Source organism: Labeo rohita, chromosome 7 (genome assembly GCF_022985175.1).
Source record: "Labeo rohita strain BAU-BD-2019 chromosome 7, IGBB_LRoh.1.0, whole genome shotgun sequence".
NCBI classification, from domain to species: Eukaryota; Metazoa; Chordata; class Actinopteri; order Cypriniformes; family Cyprinidae; genus Labeo; species Labeo rohita.
The window spans coordinates 39,773,932-39,792,066 of record NC_066875.1 but is presented as its reverse complement, the minus strand read 5'-3'; the positions used below and the strand labels follow the sequence as shown (position 1 = coordinate 39,792,066).

Sequence of the window (18,135 nt, the reverse complement as noted above, 5' to 3'; positions counted from 1 at the left end):
ATTAGTTTATTTTGTTTTTTTTGTTTTTTTTTATTAAATAAATAAAGTGTAATAATACTGTTATTAATTATTTTAACCAAACCTCCAGACTGAAAAACTTATGTGCACCCCTCCCAGCATTTTCTCCTGTGTAATGCACAATACATCTGTTTTTGCAAACGCTCTTGTAACATATATTTTCAATTAGTACATTTTCAAAACTTCTTTGTGAAAAATAAAGTTTAGATTCTTTGTAGTATATACTATATTGTACTATGTTATATATGATTTATCTCCTTATGGAATCATTTCATTATCGGAAGTGTTTGTGAGCACCTAGGAGTTCTGACACCATATAATTGCTTTCTTGGAGTAACAGAGTGAAAGTCCAGAAACACTGTTAATGCTGATAAAGTTAATGCTGAGTATGGTAGCCTATCATAATGTATGCAATCTCACGCAATTCACTTTTAAGATAGACAGATGTTTTGAGGCTGGCTACAAATTTTTTTAAAAGATACAGCTAATTTTCTGTGAGTTTAAATTGGACTGCGAACATTTGTAAAATAACTTGTGCAAAGGCATGCAGTACCTACAATATTATTATTTGAAATATGGCTTGTATATGTTGTTCGAAGTTGTGTATCCTGTGATTAAACAAAATGAAAAAGAAAATCACAGCAGGTTTTTATCAACTTGATCATTCTTTCTCAACACATTTCCTGACTAACCTCTAAAGCCATTTGATTTCACAATCAATATTTCAAGATCAATATTCTGTGTACAATTAATTATGCCATCCTGGTATTGCGGACAGCTGCTACCATTTTGTGAGGATTGTAATGGATTGTAAAAACTAACAAACTGGTAAGATTTTAAAATGGTTTCATCTTAAATCAATGTCTTTTATCACCATAAATATTCATGTGGTGAAATGCCATCTATTTTGAACTTGCCACTTGCTAGTAACTGCTTTCTTCACAGAAGCTTTGCGTTAAAATTTTTGAACTCAGATCAGTATTTCATGTCTAATTATTTAGTTTTGTGGCAAGTAGCCATGTGATAAGTGGGATAATGTACATCCAGCTTACATTCTCCATAAGACAAGTATGCTAACTCAATTCCGGCTGGATTGGATCAGCTTTCAATTTCACATTAAGTTCTTTAAATCCCCCTGTAGACAAAAATTGTATCCCTTAAAACCAGTGTTCGAATTGTGTCAAAGCTATTGGGGGGTTCCCCTAACCAGACGTTTTAATCCTAAAACGTTGAATGCTGATATTTAAAATTATTTTTTAAAAAAATGAAAAGGTAATTTAAGTAGGTGTCTGTAAGTCACAATTAATAAGTGAGTCATTGCGATTGAACCGAATCATTAAAAACGGTTGATTCCTTCAGGAACAAAATACCGTCAAGTTGTTTAGAGACGCAAAACAGTGCAGTGGCTGTGTTTGGAATGATTTTTGAGCAAAAATAGGCTATATTGTGTTTATAACATAAGTTTTTTAATAATATCTTCTGGTTTATTGAACTGTTGTATAAAATCAATATTTGTGAACATTTGTGTTTTTTCACAAAAAAAACACTCTTCCTGTGATATTGATTAACTGTATGAAATATTCGACTCCCATATCCTGAATTTTGGGAAAATGCATTTTATTAGACTGAATCTCGCAGTGAAAGAACGCACTCTAAATGAGCACAGTCAGTCTAGCTAGCGTTTAAGCACTCATAACTCCTCTTATAATCAATGAAGCTGTCCATATACTGTATGATAAATAAATTTCTTTCTTACATATTTCGTACATCTGCACTTTGTTGCTTATGATGAGGGAATTCGCGAGTTCAATCTGAACAAAGCTCCAGGTTTCAGCAATGACTGTTCTGGGCGCCTCTGATTGGCCACTGCATTCTAAACGCAACAGGGTCGTGTGTGATTGGTTATAACGCGCAACGCTGTAAAAACGCGTAGAAATAAAATATGATTTAACGCGAGCAGGTCTAAATTTAACACAGCAATCGAATCTTTTCATTTCCATTTTCATTAGTTTTATGTTTTAAGTATTATATTTTTTATTGAAAAACTAGGGGACCCCCCCCCCCACCAGGTATTTTTTTTTTGGGTGTTATGGGGGGTCCCTTAATGCTTATGGGAGGTCCAGGACCCCCCCCCAGCCCCAGCCCCATGTAGCCTAACTCTAGCAGTTAGCGGCTAGTGGTTTTTGCCCTATTTAATGCTCTGTATGCTCCATGGAATGTTCTATTTAAAGGAGTGGTCTAATGGATCTTTTCGAAGGCTTGATTGTGCTGGTGAGATGCAAATCATCATGTCTTCATGCTTCGTTTTTTAAAAATCGCATTATTTTTCAAATATTTACCTTTATTTTACACTGCTTTTCAGCTAGCATAAAAACGGCCAGTTGATTTCCTGTTTCTGTGAAGGCCCTCCCTCACAAGTTGAGAAGGGTATAACTGCAGCCTGGAGATCTCCAAATGGGGGCGGGAACTCCAAAACGGGGTGGGAGCTCCAAAATAGGGCGTGGCTTCTTCCCATTGACAGACTGGCACATGACACGCATGCACAAATTTCCCCTTAATCCACTTCTGCGCAAACTCTGCCCCAAAGCTGATTCTAAAGATGATTTTACTGGTTGTGTCAATCACAGTGCTGATTTCCTACACTATGCTACAAATAATGCTGACCCCTAAGCCTACCCCACACCTGACCCTAACCTTAACCGGTAAAATTGACTGCACGGTGGGATTGGCGCTGAATAGTGTGGTGGATAAACAGTTAATAAAATTATGCGTTATGAGATCGCTGGGCCGTTCCGTAACTCCCCAACCGGACCTCACCGGACAATGTACCTTTTTAGTTACACTCAGTGTCTCTACACCCTCCTACCCTGTGAATTTCAAGTCACGGATGCCCCTGTTTCTTAAAACAAAGCACTAGAATAAAACCTTTCCCCTGTGCTGTGCTGTGACGGCTTGTGGGGATTCCTGTTTATATCATTAAGCAGAGGTTTTAACTCCAGTCCGAACACCACTGGCTACGAGCTTTGGGCTCTGCTCTCACTGAGCATATTTATTTATGTAGCATATTTAGCTTTATTTTAAAACAAATAGAAACAATGTTTAATTTATAACATTTTTATTTTGAAACGTAAGTCAATAACAATTGGCTGAAGCCAGAGCCAATGGTGAGGGTCTTTGCGCGATGAAACCCCGCCCCATTTTGGAGCTTCTGCTCACTTTTGGAGTATCCGCCCCCATTTGGAGATCTACGGTCTGCAGTTATACATACTTGGGAAGTTCGCAATGGGCTCTGATTGGTCAGCTGGCCGAGTGTGTTGTGATTGGCTAAACCGCCTTTAGTACGCGTCTAAACGTCCCGCCCCTCATCAGCGGCATGTGCTCCGGTTGTATTGTAAACAATGGAGTTGTCTATATTGCTTATCAATTTGAGACTGAATGAGACGCGGAGGATATTAGTGAAGAGGATCGTAAGCACAGCTCTTAATGGTAGGCCTATGTTTTTGTTTGTTGTTGTCTCATACTTTTAGATACGTTGTTATTAAGCTACTGCTGAAGCTAGCTTTAAATATACGGTTTTATCATGATTAAAGCTTTAATACAGAATGCCAACAGTATGCACGTCCATGTTTAACGCTTGTTAAGCAATGCAGCATTTAAGCACCCTTCGCTGCATGTTCCCGGGGGCGGGGTTATCTGGGTGTATGATGTCATTAACCCGGAATTATTTTGTTGTAGTCCTTTACCATGCTCTGTAGGCGATGCTATGCAAATTCTTTAAAAGATTCTTTAAAAATTTCTCCATTTGCATTGAACTTTGAGCTTTGTGACTTTGCAGTAGGGCTGCACGTTTAATCGAATGCGTTTATGAGGCGCGCTTAATCAGTAAAGCCGGTACTTTGATTAGTAGTAATGCTGCGTTCACGCTATATCGTAATTACCGTAATTTCGAGATGACAACATGTGACGTTCTACTCTGAGGTGTTCACGTCCTCAGACACGGAATTATGTTTTTTTTATGGCAACGCTATCAATGCCTAAACAGAGCCTATGTTGGTCATATGGTACAAGTCATAGCTCTCAGAAGACTCCCAGTTCACAAGTTGTAATTGCGAGTTCTACGAGGACGTGAACGCTTGTTACAAGTTGGAATCTCATAATTACAGGAATTCCGATATGGCGTGAACGCACCTTATAGCTCCATCAGGTGCGTTCAGCTGGAGCGGCAATTAATACACAGAGCCGTAAACCACTGGCAAGCTACGCCAAATCACGCTCATAATCGCAGATGAATCGCATTCGATTATGAGCGCGATTTGGCGTAGCTTGTCAGTGATTTACGGCTCTGTGTATTAATTGCTGCTCCAGCTGAACGCACGTGATAGAGCTTTACCACTAATCAAAGTACCGGCTTTACTGACTAAGCGCACCTCATAAACGCATTCGATTAATCGTGCAGCCCTACTTTGCAGATTTTGTTTATGCTCACACAGCTACATTACACACTAACAAAAGTTAAAAAGGTGAAATTGTATTATACGACCCCTTTAAATTTTTGCTTTTGTGCTGGTAATCCCATTAGTGTATTTTGCATGCTAGTGATAGGAATCTATCCATTGACCTGATTGGTTATTGAAGTTGGTGACGTAGCAAAAAAGGGCTGTTTCAAACTGTGTTTCTGGGGCAGCCTTTGGGAAACTTAAGTTTTAAGAAGAAATACTCAGCAATAGTGTTAATTAATGGATTGGCACATGGTTTGTCTAAAAAGCATATTAAAAACCACAGACAAATAAACAATGTTAAAAGCTTGATTTTCACTACAGGGCTGTGGCAACGTTTTGTGCAACAATTTTAGATTTACGGTGCATTTCCACTACAGCGTTAAATCTGTGCTCAGTTCTGCTGGCAACACTACTTTGCTTTGGGGTCTGCTTTAACACCACGTTTTATCTTCTTCTTTTAACAGAGGTTTGCAAACTAAACACTTTATTGGCGCCATCCTGGTACAACCTAAAATTCAAAATGATGAAACTTAGCCTATAGAGACAGCCCACACAGAAAGATACATCAAAATGCCAGCGTTTTTTGCTCGATATTTGCAAATCGAGATATGCCCAATCTTTTTGATGCTCTCGGTCGCTCGCACCGTGTTCTCTGCACTGCTTTTAATCCCATAATGCACCATACAAGCATTTAAACTCAACTTCAATAGGAATGAACTGAAAACGCTTGCTCGCCTACATGCCAGAGGAAACGTACTGTCACAATATAAGAGCAATGTTAAAGTCAGTAAACTCTCTTCTGTAAGAACAAGAACATTAAAAAGCATGATTTATTTCATGTTTTATGTTATGATTCTTTATTTTGTTGTTTCTAGAGGACATAAGGACTCAAATTAGGCATTAAAAATTATTCTCTTTAAAAAAATATTAGTTTTTATTTGTGGCCAATTTTCTTTTTATGTTGCCTTTATAAAAACGTTAAACACATTAGTTTATATTTAAAAGTATTTCAAAATATCATGTGTGTTATATGCATACATTATGCGCTTTGTATTGTAATGTTTTCTCACCGGTGAATTGGACATGAGGTAATCTGACAGCACTGCATTAGAGTTAGGGCAGATCAAGAAAGGATTTTTGAAAATATGAAGGTTTCTTGAAATGTGTGACGTTTGGATCTGTCAGTGCTGCTGCCTTTAGGAATTTACAGCTGTCATTAAAAAAAATTGTTTCATTCACCAAAACCCTACCATTTTATGAAAAATCTAAATATTATTTCTAGAACATATAAAAATGTTGCCCAGTAAAAGAATGAACTACTCATTTGTTTTTCTGTTTGGAAAAGTTCACATCTCGCTTATCTTTGCAGCTATTTTGAACGTTTTCTCACTTTGTACATAAGGTGAATCAATCTGAAGCACATTTACAGCATTTGCCAGCATTGATTATCTCTAAACTAATAGCTTATTTTATTGAGGTTTACAATTACAATGATCTTATTTTTGAAACTTACTGAGCCTCTTTGTCTTATTCACCATGTGCCGTAAGATAATATTCTCCATGAAATGCTTTCAGCAGACTTTTATTGTAAAAAAAGTGCTGTAATTATGCTTTAATTGTAAGCAGAAAAAAAGATATGCTGATTTACCTAATACAAAGTAAATACTTTCCACATATTTTAATCATTTGCTTTACAACCATGACAATATTAAGTCAAACAAAAAGTAATGTCTATACTTTGAGAAGGGGGTCCCTCACAAATGTATCTTCTAGTGAAGAACTGAATAGATGATATTATCTGGATTTTAAAAAAGTCAGAATTAGTCGTCTTTATTTTTTTTCCGTCTTCTTCCAGGCATTTTCAATATCATAAACCTTAATTGCTTTAAATGCGTTTCTAGATATGTCCTTTCTCTGAGTGACCTGATTTGCCTTAAGTAGGCTTTTAAAGAAAGGAAATTTGTTTATGCAGTGACTGAAGGGCCGAATACGTCAAGGTCGTTCTCAATGTCAGAGCGCTCCTGGTCCATTTATTCAGAATTCTGCTGCTGCACTGGGGATCATCTAAATCAACATGAAGGCTTCAGTCACAGTGCTGCTTTTTTTGACCTTCTTTGGGCTGAATTTCAGCGTCTACAGAGATCACTTTCTTGTGAACAACGCTTTGTCATGGCAAGAGGCACAGAAGTACTGCAGGCAGTACTATGATGACCTGTCCACTGTCAGAGAGAAAGATTTACAGAATTTATCTTACCGTTTTTCTTTAATTACACAGAATTTTTTCTGGATTGGAGTTCAAAGAGACAGTGCAGACAATAACAAATGGATATGGTCTGAAGGCAGAAAAGCAACAATTACATTTTGGAGATTTACGGTCTGCAGTTATACATACTTGGGAAGTTCGCAATGGGCTCTGATTGGTCAGCTGGCCGAGTGTGTTGTGATTGGCTAAACCGCCTTTAGTGCGCGTCTAAACGTCCCGCCCCTCATCAGCGGCATGCGCTCCGGTTGTATTGTAAACAATGGAGTTGTCTATATTGCTTATCAATTTGAGACTGAATGCGACGCGGAGGATATTAGTGAAGAGGATCGTGTAGAACTTGTGCAAGCACAGCTCTTAATGGTAGGCCTTTGTTTTTGTTTGTTGTCTCATACTTTTAGATACGTTGTTATTAAGCTACTGCTGATGCTAGCTTTAAATATACGGTTTTATCATGATTAAAGCTTTAATACAGAACGCCAACAGTATGCACGTCCATGTTTAACGCTTGTTAAGCAGCACAGCATTTAAGCACCGTTCGTTGCATGTTCCCGGGGGCGGGGCTATCTGGGTGTATGATGTCATTAACCAGGAATTATTTTGTTGTAGTCCTTTAACAGCCATGCTCTGTAGGCGATGCTATGCTAATTCTTTAAAATATTCTTTAAAAATTTCTCCATTTGCATTGAACTTTGAGCTTTGTGACTTTGCAGATTTTGTTTATGCTCACACAGCTACATTACACACTAACAAAAGTTAAAAAGGTGAAATTGTATTATATGACCCCTTTAAATTTTTGCTTTTGTGCTGGTAATCCCATTGGTGTATTTTGCATGCTAATGATAGGAATCTATCCATTGACGTGATTGGTTATTGAAGTTGGTGACGTAGCAAAAAAGGGCTGTTTCAAACTGCGTTTCTGGGGCAGCCTTTGGGAAACTTAAGTTTTAAGGAGAAACACTCAGCAATAAACAATTTTAGATTTACGGTGCATTTCAACTACAGCGTTAAATCTGCGCTCAGGTCCGCTGGCAACACTACACCGTCACTGCTTTGGGGTCTGCTTTAACACCACGTTTTATCTTCTTCTTTTAACAGAGGTTTGCAAACTAAACACTTTATTGGCGCCATCCTGGTACAACCTAAAATTCAAAATGATGAAACTTAGCCTATAGAGACAGCCCACACAGAAAGATACATCAAAATGCCAGCGTTTTTTGCTCGATATTTGCAAATCGAGATATGCCCAATCTTTTTGATGCTCTTGGTCGCTCGCACCGCTTTCTCTGCACTGCATTCAATCCCATAATGCACCATACAAGCATTTAAACTCAACTTCAATAGGAATGAACTGAAAACGCTTGCTCCGCTACGTGCCAGAGGAAACGTACTGTCACAATATAAGAGCAATGTTAAAGTCAGCAAACTCTCTTCTGTAAGAACAAGAACATTAAAAAGCATGATTTATTTTATGTTTTATGTTACAATTAATTATTTTGTTGTTTCTAGAGGATATAAGGACTCAAATTAGACATTAAAAATTATTCTCCTTAAAAATATATTGGTTTTTATTTGTGGCCAATTTTCTTTTTATGTTGCCTTTATAAAAATGTTAAACACATTAGTTTATATTTAAAAGTATTTCAAAATATCATGTGTGTTATATGCATACATTATGCACTTTGTATTGTAATGTTTTCTCACCGGTGAATTGGACATGAGGTAATCTGACAGCACTGCATTAGAGTTAGGGCAGATCAAGAAAGGATTTTTGAAAATATGAAGGTTTATTGAAATGTGTGACGTTTGGATCTGTCAGTGCTGCTGCGTTTAGGAATTTACAGCTGTCATTAAAAAAAAATAGTTTCATTTACCAAAACCCTACCATTTTATGAAAAATCTAAATATTATTTCTAGAACATATAAAAATGTTGCCCAGTAAAAGAACGAACTACTCATTTGTTTTTCAGTTTGGAAAAGTTCACATCTCGCTTATCTTTGCAGCTATTCTGAATGTTTTCTCACTTTGTACATAAGGTGAATCAATCTGAAGCACATTTACAGCATTTGCCAGCATTGATTATCTCTAAACTAATAGCTTATTTTATTGAGGTTTACAATTACAATGATCTTATTTTTGAAACTTACTGAGCCTCTTTGTCTTATTCACCATGGGCTGTAAGATAATATTCTCCATGAAATGCTTTCAACAGACTTTAAATTGTAAGCAGAAAAAAGATATGCTGATTTATCTAATACAAAGTAAATACTTTCCACATATTTTAATAATTTGCTTTACAACCAAAGTCAAACAAAAAGTAATGTCTATACTTTGAGAAGGGGGTCCCTCACAAATGTATCTTCTAGTGAAGAACTGAATAGATGATATTATCTGGATTTTAAAAAAGTCAAAATTAGTTGTCTTTATTTTTTTTCCCGTCTTCTTCCTGACATTTTCAATGTCATAAACCTTAATTGCTTTAAATGCGTTTCTAGATATGTCCTTTCTCTGAGTGACCTGATTTGCCTTAAGTAGGCTTTTAAAGAAAGGAAATTTGTTTATGCAGTGACTGAAGGGCAGAATACGTCAAGGTCGTTCTCAATGTCAGAGCGCTCCTGGTTTTCATTGGTCTGTTCATGCCAAAAATTTGTAAAGAGGTGTGGTAACAAGTCAATAATATCCTGAAATAAATAATGAATACCACATTCATTTAGAATTCTCCTGCTGCACTGGGAATCATCTAAATGAACATGAAGGCTTCAGTCACAGTGCTGCTTTTTTTGACCCTCTTTGGGCTGAATTTCAGCGTCTACAGAGATCACTTTTTCGTGAACCACACTGTGTCATGGAATGATGCACAGCAGTACTGCAGACAGTACTATGATGACCTGTCCACTGTCAGAGAGAAAGATTTACAGGTTTTATCTTCCAATTCTTTAATTAATAGAAAGTATTTTTGGATCGGAGTTCAGAGAGACAGTGCACACATTACCAAATGGATATGGTCTGAAGGCGGAGAAGCAACGATTACATTTTGGGAGAATAATCAACCTAATAATTCTAATCAAACATGTGGCGCTATCAGGAAAGACACATTTAAAATGCATGACAAACACTGCTCTGACAATTACAAGTTTTATTGCATGAAGGTCTATGAGCTGATTGTGGTGCATCAGAAAAGCACATGGGAAGAGGCACTGGAATACTGCAGACAAAACTACACTGACCTGGCCATAATAAACTCAGAAGACATTATGGAAGAAGCGAAGATTAATAGCACAGTAGCTGATACAGATGAACTGTGGACCGGCCTGCGCTTTCTAGCTGGTGGTTGGTTTTGGGTAAACGGAGTCAGTTTCGATTATAACGTCTGGTCTTCGGACGGAGAGTTCCAGTGCCCTGCCATGAACCAGCGCTGTGGGGTTTATGACAGAACACAGAAGGTTTGTAAACCTACAGACTGTGAGCGGAGACTCAACTTTCTCTGTGTCAAGGAGAAAAAAAGATGGAACTGATTCATCTTAGAAGGTCAGCAGATGTGATTCTATAGGGGGAGATACTTCAAGTGTCCTTTTCAGAAACTTTTACTTTCTTTGCATTGCTTTTAATGGCTAAAAATCATGGTGAAATCAAACGCTGTGACATAATGTTTTCGTCAAGCTATAGCCAGTTTTTGCCAAGTAGAAAGTACTGTAGCTTAAGACATTCATGTAAAATAAGTCGCTCTTTTGCGTGCCGACATGGTTGACAGCTGGTAATGCACACTGAATCACCGACTGTAATACTGTATAAGATTTCCATATGAACTGAAAGGATTAATCTAAGCTATGTGCTGCTGGAACTGTGACATTTCATTCAGTGACGCACTTCATTTGGCCAAAACAGACAGTGCATATGCTTATGCATATGCACCGGCAACTCACCAAAATAAAAACTTGCTGATTTTAGGTTGAAAATGCTGAAAATTCATATTTAAAAAAAATAGTAATAATAAAAAAAATTACAAAAAATAAAGAAATAAATAAAAATGAAAATTTATATTTTATACTAACTAAATAAAGTGATTTTTTTTATATAGTTATATTTAATGGGTCACAATTAGTGAAGTGTGAGCAGCGAAAACAATATTGCCAATGTTATCACCTGTGTAATGCATAATATATATTTTAGGAACACTCTCATAACAGCTATTTCCAATTAGTGCATTTTCAAAACCTATTTGTGAAAGAAAAATATTTTTAAAAAATTGTATATAATTTTATACTGTTATATCTGATTTATCTTCTTCTTTATGAATTATTTAATTGGTGGAAGTATTAGTGAGCATCTAGGAGCTTTCTAGGAGCCATATAATTGCTTTCTAGGAGTAACAGAGTAAATTTGATTTAAACATTTATTAATGACAATAATAATAATAATTTAAATTACTTTATAAGTTGTGTTTACCAATGTCTTTAAGCTGTGTGCTGTTTTTAGTAATAATCTGTGAGCAAAAAAACAACTTCACATATAAATTAACATAAAAGGCAAGATATTATATGGAAAGTTCAGATGCAAAAGCCTCTAAATCCATCTGATGTCTTTCTTTAAAAAATGCATTTCTGTCAGGCTCCGATGTATAGGTTTCTATGTAAGTACCAGTACTTCTGATTGGGCTGAGGCTGAGATTTTAGTGAGTTTGAAGTAAAAGTATTTGATGGACGTATAATATGTGTCGAGAGCGTTCACTCAGTATCATTATCTCATTTTTGACCGAGATGGGTTTTGCATATGAACTCTTCATATTTAACTATTTAACCTTGGTTTCTTGCAAATCCAGAAACACTGTTAATGTTGATCAACTTAAGGGTGAATATTGTAGCCTATCAATAAGGTATCCTGTAGTTTTTTTAAAAAAAAATACAGCTTATTATTCATATGTTTTAAATGGGCTACCAATATTTGAAAAATATCTTATGCAAATGCATGCAGTACCTACTGTGCTTAAATGCAATGAAAAAGAAAATCACAGAAGATTGTTGTGACTAGGTGGTACTGAAAATGATTTTGATGTTTAAAAAAAAACAGAAATGTGAAGCTTGTATTTTTGTATTTTTGCATGTGCATTTTTTCAGTTAAAATGTTTTTTTCCTGCTGTAACCAATTACATGTTTAAATACTCATAATTGTAACATTACAAACAAACAAACAAACAAACATAATTGTGTTTAATAATAGGTCACTCTGCTTCCAACATAATACTCCTAAAATTAAAATACTTGGCTTTGGTGAATGGGAGGACCTGTACTGATCATTTCTCTGGGTTAGTCTGTCTTCAGTTTCTTATCCCAACTCTCCAGATTCTCCTTCCTTTCCTTCAGCAAGAGTATTAATGTTAAACTGGATCCTTCAAAACAAAGAGATGAAGACAATCAGCTGAAATGCTTCCTGAAAATTTACATGACTGTATGCATATATAAATGCATTTAGATACTTAAGCCACACTAGAATGTATGAATGTCATTGCATTAGATAAAAAAAAAACACCATATCTTAGTATTTTAACATTTTCTAGTTAAAGATTAGTGGAACATGTTCATAGTTAATGTGATATACTACAACTGTGGTTACAGTTTGTTAAAGTAACTTCTGCAAAAATTAATATGTCATTTAGTCTGAAATTTGTTTCAAATACACTGAAATTCAGATATTTGTAAGGTTTTTATGGAAAATCAGATTATTTTACCTAATACAAGAAGAAGTAACCAGCCCATAAGAATGTATGGGGAATTAATGTACTTTGATGCAGGTACTTTTAGCTGGACTGAATCCATTCCTTCGGACTCTGACAAGTACAGCAACATGTGTGAAATGCTTATTCCTAAAATAATAGAGAGAGGACAAAAAGACAATGTGGTTAGTGACTGAAAGCCCTGCTGAGGCTCAATTGAGTTTTTTTAGTTTTATGTAATGAATGAAATAAGCTGTGACTCTTTATTACAGTTGAGCATGCTGCAGCATGATCATTCTTTCTCAGCACATTTCCTGACTAACCACTGAAGACATCTGACATCAGCATATGTGTGCTAACTCACTTCCGGCTGGCTCAGATCAGCTTTTAATTTTAAATTAAATTATTAAGACAATTTGTGCAGGCCCAGACAAAGCTGTGGTAACATTTTGTGCAACAATTTTAGATTTAAAAATTCGAAGTGTAAGAGCAAAGTTAAAGTCAGCAAACTCTGTTGCACAGAGCAAAAAAGCATGATTTATTTTGTGTTCTATCTGATCATTATTAATTATTTTATTGTTTAGATGACATCAAGACTCAAATTAGACATTTAAAATTAATCTCCTTGTTTTTATTTGTGGTCAATTTTCTTTTCATGTTGCCTTTATTAAAATGCGAAACATACATTATTTTACAAAGTATTTAAAAATATTTCATGTCGTATATGCATACTACTGTTTATACATATGAATATGAACAGAATTTCTTACGAATTTAACCAAATTTCAAATTTCACTAAACATAAATGAACCAGTCTTAGCACATGGTTTCGCTATGTGCATAACTATGTTATGAAATATATAACAGATAGATTTTGTTTCTCTAAAAATCACTTTTAGAATTGTACACTATTTGTCTAAAGCTGGACAAAAGCCAAAACATATTCTCAACCACACTTTTTTTAGATTTTCAGAAAGATATAAAACTTCATTTTTATCTATTATTATAAAATGTGGGCATTACATTTTAAGTTTTAGGAGAATATCTCAATTTCATAGGAAGTATTATTATTATTACTATTTTAACCTATATATCTATAGTGTCAAGCAAACAGGTGAAACCATAAGCAAGACTTTTGAAAAAAATAAAAATTATCAATACAAAAAATTCTGCTTTGACAACTTATTATCAAAGCTAGCTGATCCCCAAACAGCATTAGGAAAGATTATGTGATGGCCATTTAAGTTTTTTTTTTTTTTTATCTATGAATCATAATAATTTTAATCATAATCATGTTGTACCTTCTGTGACAGCAGACAGCAAATACACTGGGATTGACAGTGTTTGATGCACCCATAGCATTTTAAAATATGGTGTGCCTATAAGGCAAAATAACTCATGCGGATACCTGGAAGAAAAAACAAACCAAAATATTACAAACCGAAATATTAGAGACAGAATGCTCTGCTTAAAAACCTACTTCAGGACTTTAAGACACTTTTGAAAGTCCCATAATGACACCACAGTGAATTTACCGGTAAGTTTTTATATATGCTATTATAAAGAGTATCTGAATAAAAACGACCTTGAGGTCTGCATGCAAACATAAAAGACTCAAACCTTAGAAGGCCCAGTATATTCCACAGATAAAACTGCACACACACAATGGGTTTACTCTGAAACTCCTCCAGACTGATGAGGAGAAGCAGAAGGACATTTCTCTGCATTATCTGTAAAGGGAAAAATGCATTATTGAATAATAAAGGGTGAATACAAATCAAGTAGCATAAAAACTGTAGGGTCCTATAGCTCTAAAATGGACACATTGTTTTTTCTTTCTTTTCTTTCTTTCTTTCTTTTTAAAAAAATGCACTTCCCTCTGACTAAATAATAATCATTTGCGGCCAGAGTTGGGGAAATATTTTGTTACATCACAAAAAACAGGAACTAGATTTTTGAAAGTAAGAAAAGCAAGACAGAGAAAAAAAATTGTTTAAACGAGCTCTTTTGTACATTTCTTAGGTGCAGCTGTGCAGATTCAAGGTTTGTACATTAGTGCTGTAAATATGGTCTTTTTATTTTACCTGCATAAAGCGAGGGAAAAGTCTGCACTCTTCAAAACCATCTGCAATATGAAATAGTTCTAACAAAGACAGAAGCTGACAAGCACTCATCATAACGCCCACAAAATAGAAGGTGCCAGCCTGGGCATCTGAAAACAGAACACAAGTTATCAGAAGACGATTGTTGATTAATTAATGCAATAAAACACAGTCAGAACAGTCTAGATTCACATAGAAATATTTTAAGTCATTTTACTTGATTATATCCACTAAAAATGTGAAGTAATAAGTTTAGCTCTGATATATGTGGAAGTCAAGGGCTCTTTCCTAAGAGTGCTTTGCTTTGGTTGTTACACAACTCTTAACAGCCACTTGAATATTTCTCTAACAACTTCTTGGGTAATGGTACAGATGTAAATAAACTGTGGGTTTGTTTAACATCCCAGACTGTTTACATGAGCAGATACTTAAGAAGCAAGCTTATAACTGTTGCTTACCTTCCCCAAAAGAGAGAAATCTGGCTGTCATGTTTGCAAAAATCCATGTGTGTCCACAGAACTGAAGCAAGTTGTATGAAAAGAGATATGTGAGACTGAGGCTAAACCTGCAAAAGATCACATTTGCCAGTAATAGTTATGCAGCATATGAAAAGAAATCTTTAATATAGTCCTCTTACAAATAGTGCTGGGTAGTAACTGGGTTTGTAACATGTAATCTGAATGATGTAATCCGATTTCAAAAATGTAGTACCTTTAATTAGAATATATTACTTTTTTTACATGAGACTTTGATTTTAACCAGTTAATAGGGAAAACATTCCTAGAAAATAGGGATTTAACAATATGATCAATATCACGATAACAAAACTGTCTCGATATTATCGTGGTCACATGACGATATGAAACAATAGATCTTCAGGGCAAAAAGTGTAGTTTTTAAAATATATTTAAACTTTTGGGCCATTATGATTTGACACAATATATGGTTATTACTGTCATTGTTGTTGTTGTTATTATTATTATATTCGAATTTGTTTGCTTTTGAAAACACCAGTGTGAATGACAACTCAATTCACTGACTTTTTTTCTGATTTGAAGGGGTCATCGGATGCTCATTTTCCACAAGCTGATATGATTCTTTAGGGTCTTAATGAGAAGTCTCTAATATACTTTAGTTAAAAATTCTCAATGGTTGTGTAAAACAACACCCTTTTTACCTTGCCAAAATAAGCTCTGCAAAAATCATCCCATTCTGAGCGATTGTTCCTTTAAATGCAAATGAGCTCTGCTCGCCCTGCCCCTCTCTTCTCTCTGTGGAGTGACGAGCTGCTCTAATTTCTTTAGCCGCATTTAGCGCGTTTAGCCGCAAAACTTGCTAGCATGTTATTAGGAAAGGTGATTGCAGAGATTCATTAAAAAAAAACCTTATACTCACTTCTGCTGGTGGTGAAGCTGGATCACAAATGATTTGCGTGAACATAGATGCATTTATGTAGATCAGGAGGCACATTCCCTTCACAAACAAATGTAGACACCTAATCGCTCAATCTAAGATAATTCTGTCTAACTTACATCCCTGCTCCAGCATCGAAACAATGGAGTTTGGACTATTACAGCTGACAGGTCTGAGGTAAGACACTCATGTCAATCAACTATCGTGGGAGCGGCCTCTGTTGGTGTGACGCCACAACGACAGGCATCTGAAAATGGCTCGATTTAGAAAAAGGGGATATTATTTTTACAGATTAATTAAAACCCACTGCATGGATTTATATCATTATAGGGATTTGTACATACACTGCCAACACACATTAATGTTTAAACAACATGTAAAAGTGAACTTTGCATCCGATGACCCCTTTAAGGTTTCTTAGTTAAGAACATGTTTTGGAGTTGTTAATTTTCAACTCTCAAAGTGCATTAGATAGAATATTTTAAATTTAAAATATACAAAATGTGATTTTTTTTCCAATTCTTAATTCGTCCTTTTTTTTTAAATGTTGCAATAAATATTGTATTGTGGACTTAATATCACAATACTTTCGTACTGTGAGATTTTGATATTGTTACATCCCTAATAAAATATGTAAAAAAAAAAACACAGAATAATTTGTAATAAATAATTACTCGCTGTATTCTGGAGTGTCTACGATAATAATATGGTGCATATTCATTATCGTGATATATCACATTACCTGCACATGTATGCAGGCCAATTTTTCAAATGGTCATACTCAGATTACAGTTACTTTTTATGGATTACATGGTTTCAAATTATTCACACAATGGCAGTAAGTTGTTCTTAATTTAGTTATGTTTTCTACTTGTTCTTCTTTTTCTCTTACATTTTACTTTCCTAAAAAAAAAAAATACTGTCATATTGAATGCGACGCACTGTTGCTATACTTAACTCGGTTACTATTCTGAATAGTAAAATCTCGCTTGAAAACAATGTTCAATTCACGTAGCCTAAACAGAAGCTTAAATAGCACAACCATTTGTTTTGACTTCCTTAAGTGTGGAGAAGTTAAAAAAAACTCAAAAGCGGGTGTGGATCACATATACCTCCTCCGCTCCACTCAAATCCCAAAAACTACCGTTTACTCTAGAAACAATAACGAAAAGTAATGAAAACCATACTCACTAGTTTTAATCAGTTGTGATCTACTCCCGACAGTGTAACAGAACCTAAAAGCAACTTTTACGTCACCGTTACCGTACGCTCGGTGTCCTTTTATTCCACCTGCACATTAACCGTCTCCGGCATTGCTGTTTAGAACGCGCCCCGTGCCATTCCAGTGAGCTCCGTTTTGGGTCAACACACCCTAGAAGCTTTCAGAATGTGTCATGTTCTAGAACTTATTTTTTTTTCAACTTCTTTACAAAGCTACGCTTTCACTGTAGTAACGGTGCATCTGGGAAAACGACAGCGAATGCATGAAACACCGCTGAAAAAAAGCCCCACGTGCATTTTTAGGACAGAATGTTTTGGGTGAGGCTGCGCGATAATGATCGACGTGAATGACCGCTAAATGATGTCAACAATATAGGCCGATTTAACGATACTGATATTTACCTCATTCCTCCCAAGCTTCCGCAGTGATGAGACAAAATAATACATCAAGGGTAAAATCAAATATGTGAGGAAGTTCCGTTCACAGAACTCCCCCCCTGACGTCAGAGGGCAGATCTAAAACTGTTGGTTTTCCCAACACACTACAGAGGGAAGGTGTGTTTGGCTCATACATAGCGTATGTTTTAGTTATCTTTTTTATATTTCTTACTTGCAATAGAATGACACTTCTAATGATATTTTTCCATTTCAGGAAAAAAATTTTTAGTTTTTGTTAAAATAGCTCAAATTGTTTTCATGGTTTATTTACATGTGTGAATAAAACGTGTAAACTCGTAATAACTCGTAATAAAGAAAATAAACGTGTAATAATTTACTGTTACTTGTCTAATCTGTTCTGTGTTTTTAGTTCTGCTCTCTGTGCCCTACTTTCCCTGCAGTTATTAGCTCTGTTCTACCTGTCATAAATTCTCCCTCAATCTTTGTCAGATCTTGTTTATGTTGGTGTGTAA

General features: G+C 35.5%; 2 protein-coding genes across 6 annotated transcripts; one reads left to right on the top strand and one right to left on the bottom strand.

The window, feature by feature from the left end:
• Positions 1-4,512: 4,512 nt before the first annotated feature.
• On the bottom strand, positions 4,513-17,759 carry hacd4 (3-hydroxyacyl-CoA dehydratase 4). Of its 5 annotated transcripts, XR_007828160.1 has the most exons (8): positions 17,627-17,759; positions 15,049-15,155; positions 14,573-14,700; positions 14,109-14,218; positions 13,790-13,896; positions 12,504-12,638; positions 7,640-12,164; positions 4,513-4,636 (listed from the first exon to the last, which is right to left on the bottom strand). XR_007828160.1 is itself a non-coding variant. In XM_051116056.1 (7 exons), the coding sequence occupies exons 1-7, from the start codon at positions 17,629-17,631 to the stop codon at positions 12,082-12,084; spliced, it is 675 nt and encodes a 224-aa protein (XP_050972013.1). In that variant the 5' UTR covers positions 17,632-17,759; the 3' UTR covers positions 5,450-12,081. The 5 variants fall into 5 exon arrangements, 4 of the variants coding, with proteins under 4 accessions (XP_050972013.1, XP_050972014.1, XP_050972016.1 ...); XM_051116056.1 differs by lacking the exon at positions 4,513-4,636 and having other exon boundaries at positions 5,450-12,164; XM_051116057.1 differs by lacking the exon at positions 4,513-4,636 and having other exon boundaries at positions 5,450-12,164; positions 15,049-15,109; positions 17,627-17,716.
• Positions 9,529-10,293, top strand: LOC127168911 (secretory phospholipase A2 receptor-like). Its single transcript, XM_051116055.1, has one exon. The coding sequence runs from the start codon at positions 9,529-9,531 to the stop codon at positions 10,291-10,293; it is 765 nt and encodes a 254-aa protein (XP_050972012.1).
• Positions 17,760-18,135: the final 376 nt, after the last annotated feature.